We start from the raw sequence: 22,560 nt of genomic DNA, 5'->3' as shown, positions 1-22,560 counted from the left end.
AGAAAGAGTTTAGAAAGTTCAGCTAAAATGGCCAAGGAGCTAAAAGAAGACATAAGGAATGAAATTAGAAAATGCAGGAAATAAGTGATAGAGATTCTGAAAAAGAATATGATGGAAATCTTGGAAATGAAAGACTCAATGCATCAAAATAAAATTCAAGGGAAATCACCACCAATGGATTAGACCACTTTGAAGACAGAGTCTCAGGTTTGGAGGACAAAGCATAGAATCTTGAAAATAAAGTGGACCATAAAGGAAAGATATTAAGGGAACATTACCAGAATATTCAAGAAATCTGGGATAATATTAAGAGATCAAATATAAAAATCATTGGTGTAGAAGAAGACTGCAAAATACAAAGTAAAGGAATGCACAATCTTTTCAATGAGACAATATTAGGAAAGATTCCAAAGCTTAGGAGCAAAATGGAAATGCAAATACAGGAGACATAGAACCCCAAATAAGCAAGATCGAAAAAGATCTGCTCCAAGACACATTTTAATGAAAATGCCTAAAGTAAAGAATAAGGATAGAATTTTAAAAGCTGAAAAAAGAGGGGAAAAAGCAGGTAACATTTAGAGGTAAACCAATTTGGATTTCACTATTTTTTTTTTTGCAGTGCTGGGGATTGAACCCAGGACCTTGTGCATAGGAAGCAGGAACTCTACCACTGAGCTCCATCCCCAGCCCCCAATTTGGATTACAACTGATTTATCAGTCCAGACCCTAAAGCCCAGAGGACTTGGAAGAATATATACCAAAGATAACATTTACCAGCTGTGGTTATCATACCCAGCAAAATTATCCTTCAGAATTGAAGCTGAAATAAAAAAAACTTCCATGATCAGCCAAAACTAAAAGAATTCATAGTCACTAAGTCTGTCCTACAAAAAATGCTCAGTGATTTATTTCATGTGGAAGAAATAAAAAATAAAGATTAAAATTGTCTCTAGGGCAGGGGATATAGCTCATTTGGTAGAGTGCTCACCTTGCATGCACAAAGCCCTGGGTTCAATCCCCAGCACCACACACACACACACACACACACACACACACACACACACAAAGAACTGTCTCTAAATATAATACAAAAAGGGCCAGAGATGTGGCTCAGTGGTTAAGCACCCCTGGGTTAAATCTCTGGTACAAAAAATGAAAAAAAGCCCAGCATAATGATGAATTGCACTAGATAAATAGTCAATTATAAGAGAATCAAGTCTGAATTAACCATTAGAAATATGTCAACGTGGCAAGAAATAAAAATCATCTCTCTATAATAACATTGGGTGCAAATGGTCAATCAAAAGACATAAGTGCTCAGATTAGATTACAAACAAGGCAATAATATACTGTTTACAGGAATCTCACCTTACAGGCAAAGACATCCATAGGCTGAAGGGAAAGGGTGGGAAAAGATACATCATGCTAATGGAAGCCACAAGCAAGCAGGGGTAGCTACTCTCCTATCAGGCAAAGTGGACTTCACACCAAAACTAATAAGAAAAGACAAAGGTCACTTCATACTGGTTAAGAGAATCATCCAATAACAAGAAATAATGATTGTAAATATTTATGCTTCAAACAATGGAGCACCTATGTACACAAAACAAACCCTTTCCAGTATCAAGAATCAAATAGATCAAATAGAATGATACTGGGTGGCTTCAACACACCTCCATTACCAGTAGATAGATCATCACGACCTAAATCAAGATTCTTCAGATCTAAAAGACACTGTTAACCTCAAGGACCTAAAAGACATCTATATACTATTCATCTGTCAACTACTGAATTCACTTCCTTCTCAGTAACAAATGGAACATTCTCTAAAATAGATCATATTTTAGGATACAAATAATCTTAGCAAATACCAAAAATCCGGATAATTCCTTGTATCCTATTAGATCACAATGAAATGAAATTAGAAACCAATGACAAAATAAAAAACAGAAACCATTTTTAACACCTAGAGGTTAAATAATACTCTTTTGAATGAGGAATTGTCCCAGAAGAAATCAGAGGAGAAATTAAAAAAAAAACTCTTAGAAACAAATGAGAATATAAAACATAACAGTATCTCTGGGACATTATGAAAGTAGTTCTAAGAGGAAAGTTTATAGCACTGAGCTTGTACATTAAAAAATAGATAGATACCAAATAAATAATCTAAAATAAATAATCTAATATTATACCTCTAGACGCTAGAAGAAGAAGAACAAACTAATTACAACATTAGTAGAAGTCAGGAAATAATTAAAATCAAACATGAAATTGAGAATAAAAGAGCAATACATGGATTAAATGCAACAGCCAGTTGGTTCTTTGAAAAGAGAAACAAGATCAATAAACTCCTAACCAAAATTACCCAGAGAGAGAAGACCCAAATTTATAAAATTAGAGACGAAAAAGGAGATATTACCACAGGCACTTCTAAAATAGAGGATCATTATAAACTAATTTGAAAACGTTTACTCTAGTAAACAGGAAAATAAAAAAGATCTTGACAAATTTCTAGACACAAACAACTTACCCCAGTTGAACCATGAGGCTGTACTCAACTTAAATAGACCAATATCAAGTAATGGGATTGAAGCAGCCATCAAAAGTCTTCCAACAAAGCAAAGCCCAGGACAAGATAGATTGTTCAGCTGAGTTCTGTCAGACCTTCAATGAGGAGTGAGTACCAATCCTCCTCAAATTATTCCACAAACTAGGAAGGAACACTGTCAAATTCATTCTATGAAGCAAATACCAAAACCAAACAAGGACACCCGAAGGAGAGTAAAATTCAGATCACTATCCTTGATGAATACAAATACAAATACTCTCAAGATATTGGCAAACCACATTCAAAAACCCACTAAAGAGATGGTACACCATGATCAAGTGGGTTCATTCCAGGAATGCAAGGTTGGTTCAACATATGCGGGTCCGTAAATATCTTTCACCACATAACTTGATTTAAGGACCAGAATCACACGATCATCTCAATAGACGCAGAGAAAACATTTGGCAACATCCCACATCCATTCATATTAGAAATTCTGGATAAAATAGAGATAGAAGGAGCTTACCTTAAAATTATAAAGGCTACATATAACAATTGCAATGCCATCATTATTCTGAATTGAGGAAAACTAAAAGCATTTTCTCTAAAAACAGGAAGAAGACAATGATGTCCACATTTACCACTTGTATTTAATATAATTATTGAAGCTCTAGTTGGAGAAATCAGGCAAGAGAAGGAAAGAGGAAAAGAAGAAGTCAAATTATTTGTTTGCTGATGACAGATTCTATGTTTAGAAGACACCCCTCCAAAAAAAAACTCCATAAAAGATCTCTAGAGCAGATAAACATATTTATCAAAGTAGCAGGAGAAAAAGATCAACATGTATAAATCAATGCCCTTCCTGTACTCCCACCCCCACCAAAAATAATGAATCCACTGGGAAAAAATAAGAAATCTATCCCTCACAATAACTCAAAAAATACTTAAATATACCCAAGGAGGTGAAAGTCCTCTATAATGAAAATTACTGAACACTGAAGAAAGACATAACAGAAGACCTTAGAAGATGGAAAGACCTCCCATGTTTTTGAATAGGCAGAATTAATATTGTCAAGATGGTCACACTACCCAAAGTGTCAGACAAACTCAATACAATACCCATCACAATGCCAATGACATTCTTCACAGAACCAGAAAAAAAAAAAACAGTCCTAAACTTCATTTGAAAGAATAGGAGACCCAGAATAGCCAAACCAATCCTAAGTAAGAAGAACTGAAGACATCTCAATACCAGATCTTAAATTATACTACGTAGCTGTAGGAACAGAATCAGCATGGTATTCTTACCAAACAGACATGAAGACCAGGGGAAGACGAGAGAAGGTGCAGAGACCGAGCCGCCCATGCACACATATCTGATGGTTCTCTAAGGTGCCAACGATGCTTGTTAGAGAAAAGATGGCCTTTTTGACAGTTGGTGCTGGGGAAACTGGAAGTCCATATGGGGAAGAATGAAGGTAGATTCCGATCCTTCACCCTGCACAAAAGTGAGATCCAAGTGGATCAGAGACCTAGGATTCAGCCCAGACACTCTGCCAAACGCTCAGAGTTGCAGAGTGTCTGGGCTGATTCCTAGGTCTCTGATCCACTTGGATTTCACCTTTGTGCAGGGTGAGAGATCGGAATCTACCTTCATTCTTCCCCGTATGGACTTCCAGTTTCCCTGGCACCAGTTGTGAAGTATGTACATATATGAATATACTCCTGTGAGTTTTACCTTTATGTATCTTCATAAAGCACTATTTTTTTAAAAAAGAAACTATAACTAAATAGGAGAAAGATCAGTAGAGTATAGGAAAGGAAATGAGAGAGGAGAGGAGGAGGAGAGAGGGGAAGTACTGGGGCTGAATGTGAGCAGATTATATTTCATGCTTATATAATTACATAAAAAAGAATCCTGATATTTATGTGTAACTATAATGCTCTAATTAAAAAAACTCATTTAAAAAAGAAAAACTGAGTGAGAGAATCAGAAGTTTTTGTCAGTTTCTAGAAGGGTGAGCATGGCTGGTGGCAGCCCATGTGGCTCCCCTGGCACCCTATGGGCTCTGGCTGAGTGGAGGGTGGGGAGGAGCTGGCTGACCTTCAGTCCTTCCTGTGCACTTGCCTGCTCTCCCATGGCTCTCTCCATGTTGGATGGCCACGAGTTTCTTTAGTTTTTGTTTGTCTCTGTGTTCTCCATCTCCATTTCTCAATCATCTCCAATAAAGTCCTATAATCTTCCAAACTGGAGTGCAGTCTACTTTCTGGGTGAGCTGTGCAGCACCTCGGGACTGGGAGCTTGGGAAGACCTGCCTGTCACTCCAAACTCCCTTTCCTGGAGGGGACCAGGGTTCAGATGCGGGTGGTTACCATCCGAATATCCGCAATGATCACTGGGGAGCGTGGCTGTGTGGTGCGGGGGGGCAGGGTAAGCTCTCGTTTCTTGCATGATCCATTGGTAACCCTGCAAACATCACTACCCAGTAAAACAGCCTCCCATGCATCACAGTTTGCTTTTTAGGCAAAATTCTGGGCCAGTTAGTTGAAGGGAAAGAACATTTTTCAATTTAATCCCAAAGTAAACCTCCAGCTGTGACACAGAAACACTTATTTTCCTGTAGATTTATTTTTTATCTTAGCAAACATCTTCCAATTGCTTTAGAGCTTCCGAGCCCTCCTTCAGCTGGCTCTGAAGGGTTCATAGGCAACATTTCCAAATTGCAAAAGTAAAGTGGAGATGAGGGTTGGATCTTCTTGAAATTTCTTGAAACATCATTTCCCCATTGTCCCTATAAAAACAGTGCTCTCCCATCCTGTCAGAGGACATCTGCCTGGAGTTCTGGGGAGCATCACCCTTTGCCTTCGAGAACTCAGGATGTTGCAACACAGTCCCCGACACACCCAAGCAGCTCAGCCTTCCATCATCTGCAGATTAATGGGCGGATCTAATGTATCCCTGCAGAGCCCCAGGCCTGCAGAGCCAAGCTTGGCTCCTGTTCTCCTGGGTCTCTGAGGCAGGAAAGTAACCATGGATGTCCCTTGGTGGAAAATACATTCCCAGGATCAATATGTCCCAGTAGGGTTCCTTAACCTCTCCCTTTGATCATAAGTGTAGACAGAGGGAAGAAAGGTGACCCAGGAGTGGGGCCTGATCATGGCTGCACCAGGGTGATCACCGCACATGGCCTGAGGAGGGAAGTAGTGATCCAGGAGGCACCTACCTGCTAGGTGCCACTCAGGTCCTGGCTGAGAACGAGCTTCCTCACAGGGTGTAACAGGAGGGCAGGTGATGAGGACCATGGACACTTGCAGCAAGGTCCACGGACAGCCAGGCATGGTGCATCATTAGCCATTGTCCCAGGTCTAGTGCAAGGGGAGGGTAAGGGCCCTGGAGCCAGGGACAGGAAATCCACAGCGATATGGATCGCTGCCCCTCCAGCTGCAGGGGAGGGCAGGAGGTGGAGCTGCCCACAAAGGGCACGCCCCTGGACACAGCAGGCCATAGAGGGAATCCCAGGGCAGGCTACCCTGAGGGCTCTGTTCTTGCTGCACACAGGGCTCTGAGAATTTTGCTCATCCCCGAGAGTCTCCAGGCCACCCGAGAGGTGAGCGTTCAAATCACCATTCTGCAGACTCAAGAACAAGGAGCCGTCTCTTTTCCACAGTGCTAGTGATGGACATTTTTATTTTATCTTATTTTTATTTCATTTTATGCCGAGAGTGAAGGATATGTCCTAGGAATTTCAAAAGCTCTTGTAAGGAAAGTCCCTGGTTCCCATGTGCTTCTGGGTAAAGAAGGTGACTTCTTCTTCTACTCATTATGATGAAAAGTGAAACTCTTCAAAATGCCCAGCAAACCCCCCACGTCCTGGGAAATTCAGTCCAGTTACATCATTCCTGGGCGAGAGGACTTCTTCCCACACCGTCTAAATGAGGAGTGCAGCACCCTCAGGCTAGGCCCAAAACTTAGGTTTAAGTTTTAAGAAATTGAATAAACTGTGAGGAGAAACTCTTCAGGACCACACAGCTGGAAACCCGCAATAACCACCCCTGTCCTGCCTCTTCCTCCGCCAGTAGCGGCCAGTCACTTTCTGATGGTGCCTTGTGAAATGTCTCCTTATTTGTCCCTGTCAGGCCACCAGAGTGCTTGCTGCCCTGGGCACCCAGGGTCCCTCCTGCTCACCCTTCAGGACAACCTGTGCCTGGCCCAGGGAAGAGCTGGGTGAGGCCCACTGAGGGCCGATGGTTTTCTTCTCAAGGAGACTATGGCCCCTCTTCAGAACACACAGAAGTGACCACACAGGATGTGTTCTGAGCCCCGCAGGCTCCACTCACGATGCAAATGGTCTTACATGGAAGACCCAAAGGCCCACACACTCCTTCCTGAAGAGAGCGCTGCCCAGGCAGACCCGGGACGTCCCGGCCTCCCATCCAGACCCTGTGTTCACAAGTGGCCAAGGACGGCCCCAGTGACTGAGGGTGTCATGGTTCTTCACTAAAGAAGCACCAAGGGGCTGACGGTGCCGTGCAGGTCTCCTGCCTGCACAGACAGGGCTCTGCGGGACAGGGACACCCTTTTTCCAGCTCTGACTCAGTGGGCATGAGAGCTGCAGCCCAGCGGAAGGGAGGCTTAGGTGGTCCCTCCCCAGCTGCTCTCTGCCTGGACAGAGGAGGAGGCCTGAGCAGCCTGGTTTTCCAGGGAGAATGCCTTCATTGTAGCTTGCTCTAGCCTATTTTCTTTAAAATGAGCAACAAACTGGGAAATTCACTTGAGTTTTTCCAAGACCTGGCTGGCTCTCTCTCTGGTTGCATATGCACAAGTCAAGAGTTAGTTTCTCTGGCAGGTTTTTTTTTTTTTTTAATTTCTCATCTTCTAGTGAGAAACTTTTCACCATCATTGCTAGTTACTTCCAATGAACGTTTAGTTTTTGGCTGGCTATAAATATAATAACGCTCAATCTTAAAAAAAAAATTCCTTTGAGATGTAATCATTCTTTTCATATATCAAAGAACGGAAGCCCCAGAATGCTTTTGTCAGCCCTGAATGCTCAGAAATTACAGAAAAACAAGAGAGGTCCCTAGGCTGCCCCATTGGCTGTCCCCGATTGGCACGGCCCTGGTGTCCCAAGCTGCGTTGCACAGTTGCGGATCCCAGGGAAGCAAGATGGGGATGTCACCTGGACTCTCTGTCCAGTATTTAGACTTGAGGTCCACGTTGGTCCCGCAGAGCTGCCTGCCCACCAGGGCCCTGGGTGATGAAGCCAGTCTGAATTCACCTTCAGTAGCTTGCAGTCAAAAAGGTTCCAGGTGCCATGTTAGTAGTTATTTTGTCGTGCCTTAGAGGCAGTACAAGACACGATAACCATTATACTAATATCTCACCTCAACGAGCATTCTTGTTTTGAAAGCAGGCCATAATAACATTCTATATCTTTTTAATGATTTTACTTTTTCAACGTACTTCAGTGTCTTATCTTTTGCAAATAGGCAGGATAAGAATGGAGCACTAACACCCTAACTGCGGCCGGTGTGGGTGTTAGTTTGCAAACCCTCTCTTTGGAGGGGCCGGAGTAGATATTGTAGAGTGGTAGGCCAAGAAGCAACGCTGGGCAGAGGAAGGAACTGTATATAACCTTTTGAAATGCAGACATTAGAAGCGTTGAAACCGCTGCTATCTCGTGAGGGGTGTAGGCAGTAGAGCACATGTGGCCTACGGTTACAGTGGACATGATAAGTCAAGAGGGATCATTCTCCAACCTCAGTGTTCACAGATCCTCCTGACAGATGGGCCTTCTGGTGGACATCTGGCATCATTGTCTGACCAGCGTCCATTCTCTCAGTGAAAGCCAGATTTTCCCTTGATACCCCACACACACCAGCTCTCAGGGTGATCAGGTTTCCCAGGCCTGGCCAAGCAGAGCACTGAGTCTCGAGACTTCAGTGTTTGGCTTCAGGCTGGTGCATGGCAATCAATTAAGATCCTCATCAGAGCCAGCCCAGGGATGTGTGTGTGTGATTGGCAACAAGGATTTATTTTTTTTCTTACTGGATGTAATACTATGAAAGTGCCAGAATGGCACTGTCAGGGCCACCTCGGGGCTCTAACAGAGAGTCACAGAGCTGAGGGAGGAAGAGAAGACACAGCCCTCCTTGATGATATTGTCAGGGCACTGGGGTTTGAGCACCTGTGTGGCCTGCAGCGGCATTACTGGCATGACCTATGAGGTTCATAATCCCAACCCAGACCTCCTAAGTCATGTGTGCAAGCACATTCAAGTCAGAGAAACACTTTCTAGACCTGGAAGTTTTGTGAGCCAAGTCTAAGTTGGGTTAGGTTTGCAGCCCTTGATACCCAAAGAACCTTGATCCACCCATTCCTGGTCATCCTGAATGCAGTCAAGCAAGCAGGCTGTGTGCTGGCTGCCTCTCGCCAGCGCAGGCTGCTAAGCATGACTGGGCACAAGAGGACGGCAGGGCGAGGCACAGCACTGAGCATTGTCTGCATGGTGCACCTCAGATTGAATTGCAGCCCACCTGGAGCCTCTTGGAGCCCCTGCCAATCAGGCTCCTTCAGTCTGGGGCACTGAAGGAGTGCAGCCAACATGTCTCTCATGCATGGAGTAGGGATCAAGAAGAGCTAGAGGGTCCCTCAAGGACTGCATGGTCCAGAGCTCCCTGAGCTTCCAGGCATGCAGTATAACCAAGAATGACATTTGCTGACTCAGGTCCCCAGGACTTCAAATTCACTTGTTGCCACAGCATAACCTAGCCCACCCCAACGGGTACGCAGCACGGCCCACAAAGCTTCTTATAATAGAAAAGAAACAGAAGAAAGGAAGTAGATTTAAAGAAGAGGTAAGTAGGTAAGGATGAATGTGGCCTGGGTGTGGCAGGCACCACGAGGGCCCACAGACAGGCTGAGCTCACCGAGTCAATAATGGCTCCTCCTGGCTGGAGGGAGGTGGGAGACTGTGGGGTCAGCACCCCTGGGGTTGCAACAATGCACGCCTCGAGGTGGGGGCGGCCAGGGCAGCACATCTTACCATGGCCAGCGGCACGATGCCCACCAGGTCCTTCTGGCTGATGAAGATCTCGGATACGGTGATGTCGGTGGTCCCCTTCCGTGGGTATTCCACCTGCCACGTGATGGGCTGAGTCCCCGAGAGGCTGCTGAAGCTGGCGATCTCAAAGTTCATCTGCACAACCTCGCTGAACAGACTGCTGCTTCTGGAAGGGAGCAGAGGGGAGTGGCGTCAGGCTGACCTCCTTCAAAGACCCTCTCCCTTCCCCCTCCAAGGCAATCTTAGACTCTACAGATAAAGAAGAGGCCAGGGTTTGGTGGGGCACCTGGCACGGGCCACCACCTCCAGCTTGGGAGTGGGTGGCCAGGATGGAGCAGCAGCCACACATTATGGGTCCGGGATTGGGGTGTTGAATATGGAGGGTCTCAAGGAGGCTCCTGATGAAGAGATAAGCCAGTGGGCCTGGGCTGGCTGTATGCATTCGTGTGGCCTTGAACTAAGCAGGCCCCTTATATTAGTGTCAAACATGCAGCAGATGCAATATCGCCTCCAACCCCTGCCCTCCTTCCTAGCTGGTCCCTTCCTCTCTCCTTAGGGACTAAGAAGCTCATCCCACTCCCAGGCTCCCCTGCAGCCAGAAGCAGGCTCATAGCAGGGTCCACCAGGCAGGTCCCACTCATTCGGGGCTCAGGGATAAAAGGGGTCAAGAGACATCAGCAGTGGAGGGGGCTGGCATTCCCTGGAGAGCTGAGTTCCGGGTTCTTCAGGGCGACTGTGGGTGCTCCTGGCACCCTGGCCCTCATACTCTCAGCCGCTGGTGTTGGGGACTGCAGATCAAGTCAAGATGGCGCCTGGCAGTTTGCCAGGAGGAGTGGTTTGTGAAGCAACGCCCTGAGCCATTAAGTTGGTGGAGATTCCTTATTGGCTGATTGCTGTAACTGGATGATGCTAATTGAGTCAAGCTGTGTATAATCAGTTAGGTATATATACCTCTGCTACCCTGCCTGCTACCTTGAGTTCCCGCTCAGTTTTCCCTACGATAAAGCACTTCCCGCTTCAACCTTCAAGTTGCTTGTCACCTCCCGGTTATTTGGCCTAGCCGGACTGCAGCACGCTGGTGCTGGTGTCTCTGCAGAGCCTGGTCACTTTTTCATGGTCTCTATTATCCCTGGCTCTGGTTGGGAGGTTAATACCTTCAATTCGGCGCCTCTCCCAGTCTCCCAAGGTTGTCTGAATCGCCTAGTGTACTTCAGTGAAGCCTCTTGTGCTCAGAAGGCCTCCTTAGCCGGAGGATCCCTGTGTCTGAACTTAAGAATTCTGACTATACTGTGCTTCCGGGGGCAGGGGGCCCAGACAGATGTTCAGCAAGCTCACCTAGCAGATTTCAGAACCAGCGACAGTCCAGACTTTCTCAGATGATGAAATTTAGGCCTGGAAAGGGAACATGGCTTCCTCTGACCTGAGTGGCAGCATCAACATGGAGCACTGTGTCTCCTGCTCCCTAGCGCAGTGCTCTTGGGCAACAGCCTCTGTGGCCAGACACGACTTCCCAGGCACCAAAGGACCTTCTCAAGACAGGGAACAGCCAACTGTGTCCTTGGACCAAACAGCAGCTGGCTACTTTGGCAAGTCACGCTTTATTGGCGCAAAGCCCTGTGGGACAGCTTGCATTCTGTCTGTGGCTGTGTTGGTGACACGGAGGCAGGTGTGAGTCATGGCATTGCCTTCATATCCTGAAGCACACATGGTCTGGACCTTCGGGGGAACCTGCTGGTCTTCGCCATTGGCTGGAGAAGGAAGGTGGCTGCACTGTCCACAGCTGTTTAATCACCAGAACTGAGGAGAACCAAGAAGGAGGGGTGTCCCAGTGTCCCTGGCCACTTGGCCAGGGTCCTGTGGAGCCTTGAGGTTCAGACCAGGATTGCCTAAGCAGTGGGTCAGCCGTCGGCACCACCTCAGGCTGGCATCTAGAGGGTAGGCCACCTGTTTGCAGGCAAATTCAGGGGGTTTTCCAGTGCACATTAAGGAAGACATACCAGATGCACTCAGCAGTGGCCCCCTGAGTGTGCGCTGGTGCTGGGTGGAGGCGGGCCGCCTTTCCCTTTGCCAGGGTGAGAATCAGCCACAAATGCACCTGCGGAGTCTTCAGGGCTTGCTCCAGGCTGAGGGCTGCATGCACTTGGCACAGTCCGTGGCTGAGCTGGAGGTAACGGATGCACCAGCCCGAGCTCTGGGACAGGTGGATCCTCCATGAGCTCTCTGAGCCTGACGTGGGGCCCGAAGAATCGTGATTAATGAAACACCAGGATCCCTCTGGAAGGGAAAATAAACCCAAGGTCTGGACAATCCAGTTGGGCTGCAAATCTCAGGAGTGAACCTCTGGTCTTGGACAATGAAGGATCTGGGGTCTGGAGTGTTTCCAAACTGGGAGATGAGCTCTTGCTCCAGGAACCAGAGGCTCTGGCATCTATGCCGCCCAATGACCTCCAGGGCATCCTCCTCCCTGGCCACAGGCACTCCTGGGTTTCCAGGGCTTAATCTTGTTCTCCTAGTGAAGACACCGGGGACCTCCCCACCTGCCATGGAGGAGGGTCCTGTTGGCTGGGCCTGCTGGAGGTGCCACCGCTGCCCGGCTACTTGGTGGACTCCTGCCAGCAATGGCTTGGCCCTCCTCAGGACTGCACATGACAAAACTCCAACTGCCCATGGGCTCGGTCTGCGGAGACCCCCAGGAGGCCTGTCCTGATGCCAGGATGCAGAGTCTCCACGGCTCCCGCCTACACCCGGCTGCATCTCCTGCAGCATATTCTTTTGTGACCATCACCAAAGCTCTCAAATCTTTCTGAGGCTCAGCAGCATCACCCCCACTGGAACACGGGTGTTCCCACCACAGGAAGGGGAGCAGCCTGCAGGGGACAGGACTCCACCTGCTGCAGCCACAGCTCCTGCAGCTCAGCCAAGGCTGGGAACGATGGCTTGACTCAGAACAAGGAGGAAGCAATGTTTTCCCTGGTGCTGAAGGACTGGGAGGTATGATCTTCATGAGCGATGAGGTTACCTGCCCAAGGTGGGGTTTTTATTTTTGAACCAAGGATTGAACCCAGGGGTGCTTTACCACTGACCCACATCCACAGCCCTTTAAAATATTTTACTTAGAGACAGGGTCTCACTGAGTTGCTTAGGGCCTTGCTAAGATGCTGAGGCTGGCTTTGAACTCACGATCCTCCTGCCTCAGCCTCCTGAGCCGCTAGAACTACAGGTGTATACCACTGTGCCTGGCCTTTCAAGGGGTTTTGCTAAAGTGCATACAGAATGGAAAGAAGACCCTACTGTTAATGAGATTTACTATGTTCCAGGCACAGGCCCAGGCTCCATGCATGCGTCATTCCAAACCCCACTGAAACTCCGCAGGGTGCATGGCTGCCGAGACTCCCAGTTCACACCAGTGTTGGAGCAGAGACTCCTGACTCTGCGGCCAGGGATGGCTTTGCATCACGGAATTGAGGGCAATAACTCTGCACGTCCCTGTTTGAAACATGCTGTGGTCCCCCCCTGGGGCTCTCAGCACTCTTGTGAGCCAACTGAGCTCAATTTCTGTTTCAGAATAAAAAAAAAATAATAATAAAAAAGTTTGCAGTTGGAGGAAAACTCCAGCCGCCTAAGAGCTAGGCAGAATTACAGGCAGAGTGATATCAGGACGAGCCCCTGGGTCAAGGGGGACGGGGACGTGCTTATTTAGAACATTGACATCAGACTCTCAGGCAGCGGAGACCTCAGAAAGATGGAGGAGACATCCTGGGTCACAGGGAGCCCAGAGGCACATGTGGGAAGAGGCCACCCAAGGCCGACCTGGCAGAGTTGGGTCAGTGCCTGGGAGGCTCAAGCCTGAACTGGCTGACTAGGAACAGGGGGTACAGACTTCATACCCTGTTTATTTACTTCTCTGCACAGGTGTGGCTCTGTCCCCTCCTCAGTGGCCAGCCAGCCTTAACTTCATCTTTTAGAGCATGTGGGACATATCAAATTACAGGGAGGGGAACTACTAGGGAATCGGGCACTGTGGAGAGGTGAGCGGAGAGGGCGACCGGTGCCCACGGCCTGCTCTGTTCCTTCTGAGTGGAAGCCTTGCTGCGTGCCTGCGACGGCTGCCTTCTCAGTGCGGGGTAGAGAAAGATGGTTCTAGAGAGGCTGGGAACCTGCACTTTTCTATGGAATCTCTGGATAACAGCTCTTTCGGCCCTGATGTGGCTCAGACGCAGCTCCACTTGCTGTCTCTGGTTGGGAACTCCAGTGGCCATGGGTTCCTCCACACCTCTATCTCAGAGGCTTCCTCCGTCTTTCTGGGAACACTTTGCAGAAGCTCCTTCACTGAGGTGGAAGAGGCCTGTCCTGAGGACGGTGCAGTGTGATTTTCCAACTGGGTCCCCAGGACTTCAAAGGGGTGAGCAAGAGATAGGCGTGGCTACGTGGGTCCTGAATGCCACTGGGTCCCTATGTCCTCATGTTGCCAAATAAGAGCAGCTGTGGCCTAGGGGTTCAAGACATTGGGTCTCTAGGAGGCATTTATTTCAAGGAATGAAAGAGAAAGAAGGAAAGAAGGAGATGAGGGAGAGAAAAGGGAAGGAAGTGAGAACGGAAGGGAGGAGGAAGAGGATGGAGAGTTAGAACCCAGACTGTGTGGAAGAGCAGGCCAGGAACCCCCACCCAGCTTAGGTGGGGCTTGTGGTGCTGCTGGAGTAAAAAAGAGGAATTTCAACACTTATGTGACTCCAGAAAGCATCCAAGAGCCACCCCTTGCTAAAATCAATAATGGGCACTTATTGCAGTGACTCCCGAAAGAAATTTTCAAAATCGGCTTAAAGAAGCTCTTACTGAAAAGCAAATAAATTCCCCCAATAGTCACAATAGTGTTTGGACCACCGAAAATTCAATGTACCAAGCCTCTTATCTAGTGGGCTCTATCTGGTAAGAAAGTGGAGCCCAGGGCGGTGTCTCAACGCCAGAGGGACTTGGCCTCCCCACTCCGGGGGAGGGCACTTCCCCTCCGTAGCTGCAGAGAGAGAGGAGAGCCACAAAGGGAAGAAAGGAGGCTTGGAGTGGGGCTGCCCCAGGATATCGGGGCATCTGCACCAGGCCTCGCTTTATTCCTCTGCTTCATGTGCATTGGATGAAGGTGGGCACACGTCCTGTCCCCAGACCCCAGGTCCACACTGATGGCCTGTGTGCTCTGGGGTTTCAGAGATACAGATTGTGGGTTTGAGCTACAAATTGCAAGCAACTGCAAAACCCTTGATCCAACTGAGGGAAGGGAACAGAACATATGCTTCAAAGTCACCAGGAAGGGAGGAGAAAAGAAATGGATAAGGTGGGGGGACAAAGAAGGGCCACAAATCTAGAGCCTCAGAGAAAGCCAGCTGTGGAGAGGACAGGGCCGCCGGGGCCCCCGTTCTGCTCTCTTGACTCTCCACCAGTGACCCCCATTCCGAGTGTTGAGCAAGGACGGGGACTGGCTGAGGAGATGACCTGCTGCTGTCCAGCATGCCTGGGCAGCCAGAGGGAGTCCCCTCTTTCTTTCTTGCTCTCCCCAGTTACTAGGCAGAATTCCAGGCTCAGGACAGCGGCTAGAGAGCAAAGCCTAGGAAGCCTGCGTGTTGCCAAGCACTCAGATTTGGAGCCTGGACTTAAAAGCAAACCTAAGCACACATTTTCCTTCTCTCTAAAGGAGCAAAGCCTAGGAATCCATGGGAGCAGGCAATAAATGGGGAGATGGAGAAAGAGACTCCTTTTCTGCCAATTACATCAATGCCAATGGCGTCCCTTTAAAGCACAGCAGCCCCTTGGAGCAGCCGAACCTGTCATTACTGTGGATCTAGCTCCCACCTGAATTCCCTCTGTCGTAACTACTTAAGGGGAGATGCTGGGTCTCAAACCCTACCCACCTCTTTCAGGGGTGGCTTTGCTGTACCTCCCATCAAGAGCTGAGACCCTCTCTCCCTTGCTAGAATCCAAGCTGGCCCTGAGATTCACTTTGTCCCACAGAGCACCGTGGAAGTGACCCTGCAGAACTTCCCAGCCCCGCAGCAGCTACCCTTCTCTTGAGGGGCACTGCTGTGACATCACCATGACATGAAGACCGTGGGCCGTGTGGAGAGAGAGGCCCCTACCATCCAGCCCCAAGCTGCTGCACCAGGTAAAGACAGTGCCAATGGGGGGGGGGGTGGCCCAGTGAGTTTCTACTCAGGAGAAGCAGTGTATGGCTTGGAGTCAGAAAGCACGGGGGACTCTGTTACGTAGCACTAGGTGGAGACATGGCTGCCACAGCTTTTTTTGAGCAGAATATGGCACAGATAGGGCACAGGTGGAGAAGAAACTGGAAGCCAAGAGCAGAGAGGAGCCCAGAAGCCCACCCACCCTGCAGCCCACCAAGGCCCCACTGGTCTAGAATGCAGTGCAGTGAAATGTTTGCCCAGCTCCAAGGAAGTCTTCTGAGGTGGCTGAGAGGGGACAGAGGCAGAACTCCATCTCAGTGTCCAGCAGGAGGATGGGTGGACAGTAAGATGGCCTGGACTGTGGACAGAGACCACTGAACGTGGCTGCTCCGTGAGGGTGGGCTTCAGCACCCACCACACTGGCACACAGGAAGCAATTGGCAGTTCCTTCATGTGAGGCCATCAGAAGGAGACGACCCGAGGGCCCGGTGTCCTCTGCAGCCCTATGCCACGATGAGCCTTGTCAACTGGGCCAAGTGTGCAGAGAACCCTGCAGAGCCTAACGGGCCCAAATGACCAAGTTTCCACCTGAAATGCCTTAGCAAGCCTGGCATGAACCCTATCAGGCTTTCCACCTACAGGAGGGGTGGGGGCTGGGGGAGACGGGAGTGAACGGCAGAGGAGGCCTGGAGCGGCACATGCCATTCTGCACACTGGGGTGTGTCCATGGGAAGGCCCACTGCCTTCCCCAGTGAAGCTGTGCATGGTTAACAGTGCCCAGGCAGCGGCCAGCCTGAGTCCGGCCCCAAGATCCAGTATCTCTCAAATCCTGGTCACAGGATTCCACCTCCACGGGGCTCCCTCATCTTCTCATCATCCCCCGGCTGCTCCCATCTGGCCCTGGTGCTACTCAAACACACCAAGTGCATCTGCCCTTGCTCTCCACCTCGGCTGGCCCCTCACTGCATGAACACATGACACACTCTTCACATGACCCTGGACCCTTGCCTCCACTGGAGGCTCACCCTGCCCCTTCATTTACATGTCCACACATTACACTGTGCACCCCTTTGTACCTGCTGGACCTCATGCCCCCTCCTTCTCCAAGGCCAGCTCCCTGACAGCACGACATGGCCCCTTCCATTGCCTCCTCAGGTCTCATCACTGCCATAATCCATGGGAGGCACCCAGCAAATATTTGTTGAATGCGTGACATGTGAGCGATTGCTCCCCGAGCCAAGCTCCCTGAGACTCACGATTTTCTTTCCTTCTACTAGTCAGGTTAATATTAATTTTTGCTCAAGATGGGAGTCGGCTTTCTTGGAAGGGAGTGCAGGCGCATCCTTGGGAGCTATCAGCTCTTCCAGAAGCCTTGAACCTGTTCCAGGAGCAAAGCGAAAGGCAGAGCCCCCTGGAGGTTCTCCAGCACAGACACGCTCGAGGTCCACTCCTAAAACTTTGCATTTTCCGAATATCACAGAAGACAGACGCTGGATCTGCTCCAAAGCTTGCTATTGAATTTTATGCCTGCTAAGCTCTACTAAATACATAATGAGGAGGCCGAATTAACTATGCAGAATTGTAATTTACAGTTAATGTTTGTAATTGATGAGCTGCGGGTCTCTGTGGCAGTGCTAACTGCTGAGAAGAGAAGGCCCTGAAGGGATAAAGGAAAGTTTCCTCTTTGAAAACAGAAGGCTTCCACAACCAGTTTTGTGCCCATTCATGCATCATCCAGCCACTGGACACTGACCAACATGGATTTGTGCCAGACACTGTGTGAGAGACAGGGAAGTGAGCCACTGTGGTCCACAGCACCTGTGGGCAACCCAGGAGTCCCTAGACACCTGCTCTCCACACACTACTTACTTGGCTACAGACACGGTGAGGAGACTGCCCAGTGGTGGTAGATCATCAAGCCTGGGTGCTGCTCTGCCCTGGTCCCCTGGGTTCCCTTCTTTGGCACCTGACTACAATGATGTTTCCAATTTCAGGTCCCCTTGGAGTTGAGAAAGTGCTTCTCTTTGAACTTGGGGGTGCAGATCACAAGTACTCTGGAGGAATTTGAACTCAGAACCTCTGCTGTCTTATTTAAGATGCTCAACCCTGATTGATGGCAGGAGGGCCTGCTGGGCTTTAAGGAGATACCAGTGCTTTTTAAAAGTGGCCTTCCCCTCTCTCTTTCAGATTGGGCCAGCAGGGGGTGGGCCTGAACATCCCTCTTCTTGTTTGGCAAAGCTTTTGAGGACACCCCAGGGGCAGGTAGGGTAAAGAAGCACTGATTTTTGTTTGGTTTGGTTTTTAAGGGAGTAGATCAAGTACGAAGGTCTTTTTCTTATACCCAAATCAGCAGCAGCAAGATGGGACAGGGTCTCATCCCAGCAAAGCTGTAGAGGCAGGCCTGAGTGCCCTGGCCCCCTGGCCCTGCCCTGGGCCTCCTGGTGCCACGGACAGCCCCACAGTCAGAGTACAGAGGGCCTCTGCCTGAGACACACACTGTGCCTGAGACAGAAGAGCTGTCCCTGCGAGGAGGCTTTGCGGAGGGACTCACTCCAAGGACTAGTGGGGTGGTAGGTGAAAAGGGGGAAGACACTTCTGCCTCCAGAGGTGAGGGACAAGGTCGCACATGGGTGTGGGGAGAACGCAGGAGCTGGGTCCCAGAGCAGAGCTGTGGGGCTGGAGCCATGGAGGACAAGGGCCTCTTCCAGAGACACCCTGCAGCCGAGAGAGCGCCCTCAGCTTCCTCCTTCCACTCTCCGACTCTCGCCCTCCCTCAGGGTCTCTCTCTGGCTACACAGAGCCAATAGCCCAGTGGGCAAGTTTGATCCCTTGCTGTAATCCAGGTGAAAGGACCCAATGATGGCAGCCCCCCTACCCTCCATAACCCAGTTAGCAAGGGAGCTTGGAAAGTTCATTCTGCAGGTTGCGGAGTGATGGACTGAGACCACGTGGGCCCCTGTCCAGCACTGCCCACCTCGACTCCCACACAAGCACCTCTGCTCACTCCACTGAGGGAGGTCCAGCGCACTGCCCCAGCTAGGGGCGACTGGCCAGGAGGTGACAGTAGCTTCCCTGAAACAGACTGGAGCTGAGACCTGCCCAGGGTGGAGTTGACAAGGGGAAGGCATCCACAGGGTTTAGGAAGGAGCCTTGTGAGGGAAGACCCCTGAGGACCTAAGATGTGTCCCAACACCTGGGGGAGCAAGCTGGGGGACCCAGTGTCCGACACCCTGCCTCTGCTGGTGGTGGCAGTGGGATGGGGTCCTCCAAACTCCGTCCTTCCACATGAACTTTTTTTTTTAAATATTTTTATTTTATTTTTATGTGGTGCTGAGGATTGAACCCAGTGCCTCGCACATACCAGGAGAGTGCGCTACTACTTGAGCCATATCCCCAGCCCAACATGTGCTTTTTTACATGTTCTCAATACTGTCTGCATTTTATCTTTAAAAGTTTTTTTTTTTGTATTAAAATATATAAAATGCATCACATGGGGAAGAAGCATACTGGGGGCCACTCTCCTTCCTGGCTCAGTCCCTCCCGGATCCTAAGACAGCGAGGAGCTGACACAGCAGGATGTGGGGCTCCCATGGAAGGATCTGGGTGCAACTGGATTACAAGGAGGAGCAGCAAGGGCTATGCAGAGTGGACTTCCAGGCAGAGGCCTCTGGTGGTGGGCAGGGTCCTGGGAGAAGAGCAGAGAGGTTTGGAAAGGATGGGCCAGGAGGGAGTGGACTGGGAAACCGTAGGAGAAGAGGGCAGGACATGGAGCAGCTGCTCAGCAGGGAGGGAGCAGGAGCTCCCTGGGTTCCCAGTGCTGGTATGGGAGGCCGGGGACTCGAAGCTCCTGGAGGTTTTGCTCTGACGGCTGTTAAGTGTCACTCAGTCCTGCGGGAGGTTATGCAGGGCATGCTCTGCCTGGCCTGGAAGCAGACAGTTCTCCAGCAGGCTCTGTGGCTTGACCTGTCCATCATTGTCCATGGCTGTCTTCCCACTGTGAAGAGTGGCACCCCTGCCCCTGCTCACCCCACAAGCCAGAGAGGGCAGGGAGGTGAGCAGGGAGGGGACATTCCTGTGAGCAGGGAGGTCCTTCTGTAACATACAGCTCCTGAGGCCACTTCTATCTTTAACTGTCTCCCTGACTTCCTATCTTAGTTAGAGGACCTGTGTCCTTCCCTGGGTCACTATGCCTTTCCCCCTCCTCCTCCGTCTCCCCCCTCGCTGTGCCGCTGCTCTGGGCTTTGGCTGCTGCACAGACCCACTGAGCTCACCCCACCTTTGCATGGCTGCTCCCTTTGGCTCTCAGCGCATGGCCGGCTCCATCCTGTCACCCAGCGTAGAAGTCGTGACATTCTGAAAATTGAACACCAGACTCAAGGTTTCACCTCCGGTGCCCATGCTGCACTTTCCCCGCTGCCGAGGGGTAAGCTCCTTGAGATGAGAAACTTTGCCAGGTCCCTGTGGGGTGCCTGGAAGAACAGGAGGGGTGACCACACCTGCATTTGTTCAGAGGTTTACTCTGGGTCCCTGCTCCACCTCTGGCGTCATGGCCCTGATCCCCCAAGGCCTGGTGCGTGCCTCACAGCCTCCTGAGGATCACCTCTGGTTCCTCCCAGCAGCACCCACTGTCCTCTCTGGAGGACATGCCCACTGGGCTGATGGCTTCTGAGAAGCAGAAGTGAGCTGGAGGCCAGGTGGGAGGAGGGAGCTGGCTTCCAGACAGGATGATGGACACACACAGCTGCCATCTCTCCAATCAGCTGCAGTTCTGTGGTGCAATGGGAAACTGAGGCACCAGGGCACCCCACTTGCCCTGACAAGCCTGCCTTCAATTTCCAGCGGCCCCTCAGTGTCAGGGACAGGCCAGGGTCAAGTGTCAACCACCTGCTCTCCACTCACCCAGTGTGTTGGGTCTGCAGTTCAGGAAAAACCATCACGAGGTGCCTGGACGTGTCCCTAACAGAAAATGGACAAGCTACAAAGAACCGGCTCTGCTGAAGGGGACAGCCTTCCCCACCCCAGGCTCCACTGTGGCTATGACGAAGCATTTGACCACGTGTTCGCTCACACATGGACTTCACTAGAAGGGTTCTTGCGTGGGGTTGGGCACTGGGGCCTCCATGCAGCCACGGGCCAGCCGTCGTTGACCTGTTCCCATCCTCCTCGGGACCCTGTGGGACACTCAGAGTGCACACTTCAGAACTTCCCAGCATCTGTCTGTCTAAACAGCGCACGGGATGGTGGCTTCCTTCTGAGGAATGACCCTTCTGCTGTTGCATGGAGCTGCGATGGTGGTCACTTCCTGGTGGCTCCCCCACCCCACTTTAAAATCACATCATCTGAGTTTCGACCCTCAGGTTCTGTGTGGCCAGTGAGACTGAGCTGGGTGCTGTGCCCTCCCAGGTCCTTGCTGTCCAGCCTTGCCAAGAAGGGAGAGCGCAGGGTGCAGTGTGGCTGTACCAGATCACCCACCCCAAGCCCTTGTTGAGGCTGCTGTCCTGCCCTCCCTGTGACCATCTGCTCTTTGCTTCTTGCCCCCCCCCCCCATCCCCAACCAGGGTTACCTTAGCCAGATTCGGCTTCTGCTGCTAGGCATCCACAAACAGACTGACTGATCCTGCTGGGCCTCAGTCCTCCCTCTGTAAGAGCAGGGTGTTCAGCTCTTGGCGTTAACACTGGCAACAGAGGTGTTCACCTCACACCTGTCGCCAACTCTGGGAAGCCAGAGCTCGGGACAGCATGCCCCAGGAGAAATCCCTGCCCTGCTCAGGCCCTGGAAACCACATCGGATTCACTCATCTTTAAACGGTTCCTTATATTCCGACAAGGAGCAGCTTGGCTTCAAAGGCGGCAGATGCCGTGAACAAATGTCTCCCCTGTGGGCCATCACTTGCTGCAGGAAGAGGGTCAGATACCAGGGGAAAATGCAGCCAGTGAAAAAATCAATGGGGGACCAAACCCGCTGTTCCCCACTCTGTCCCCTGGGGAGCCGGGTTCTCTCTCAGCTGCGCTGACCCTTCTGACCCATCTTGAGAAAGAATGCTTGCTGGCCAGCAGCCCTCCCTCTGCAGAGCCTGGCTCTCTGGAGCAGCCATGATGGAGAGCCAGGGAAGCTTTTCAAATCCACAGCCCTGAAGCTGTAACTATCTAGCTGAGTCCATCCAAGGGGACCTTCCACTTAGAAAAAGCCATTCTTAGGTGACTTGGAAACAGCCAGAATGGAGAGTAAAGATGCCGAAATGAACCGCATCCTTTGAGAAATCAGTTCCGAGGCTGCAATTTCATTTTCAAGTAAACTCCGTTTAGAGGGACTCCCTGGACCCAGGACTGTGGGGAATTGAATAATACTGTGTTCACACTGGAAATAGAAAACATCGTCCTGTTGACAAATGGTTTCAATCCCAGAGCCCTCCTTGCACTCAAGTGTTACAAAGCAGCCGTGACAGCTGTTCCTCCCTTTGCTCTCTCTATTCCCAGCCTTGTTTGGGAGGGACAGCGGCGCTGGGCCCACTGGGCACTGGCTGGGAGGTTTCTAGCTACCTTCATTTACAGCATGTGACACGCAGTCTTTCAAGAAATGTTTACTGTGTACCTACAGCATGCAAGGCAGATTTTAAGGAGCTGGGGACACAGCAGCAACAAAATGCATGCTGATTTTCATGGAGTTTGGTGCCAATGTCTGTAAGGGGGCTGGGAAGGTGGCAGGAGGTGCTGCTGATGGGGGGAGGCACCTAATAATGAATTCCCCAGGCCCCACCCTTCCTTTCCACCTAGCTTC

At 50.3% G+C, this 22,560-nt stretch overlaps 1 protein-coding gene across 1 annotated transcript in view; it reads right to left on the bottom strand.

The window, feature by feature from the left end:
• TMEM132C (transmembrane protein 132C) overlaps positions 1-22,560 on the bottom strand; it is a gene marked incomplete at its 3' end in the record, with an annotated part of 269,362 nt that overhangs the window by 36,791 nt on the left and 210,011 nt on the right. Inside the window, exon 4 of the mRNA XM_081286496.1 lies at positions 9,595-9,778. Coding sequence (XP_081142622.1) covers positions 9,595-9,778 — 184 coding nt within the window. The remainder of the gene's footprint in view (positions 1-9,594; positions 9,779-22,560) is intronic.

This window comes from Spermophilus citellus (genome assembly GCF_964194105.1).
Source record: "Spermophilus citellus genome assembly, chromosome: 3".
Taxonomy (NCBI): Eukaryota; Metazoa; Chordata; class Mammalia; order Rodentia; family Sciuridae; genus Spermophilus; species Spermophilus citellus.
The sequence above is the reverse complement of the archived record's forward strand: the minus strand, read 5'-3'. Positions and strand labels throughout refer to the sequence as shown.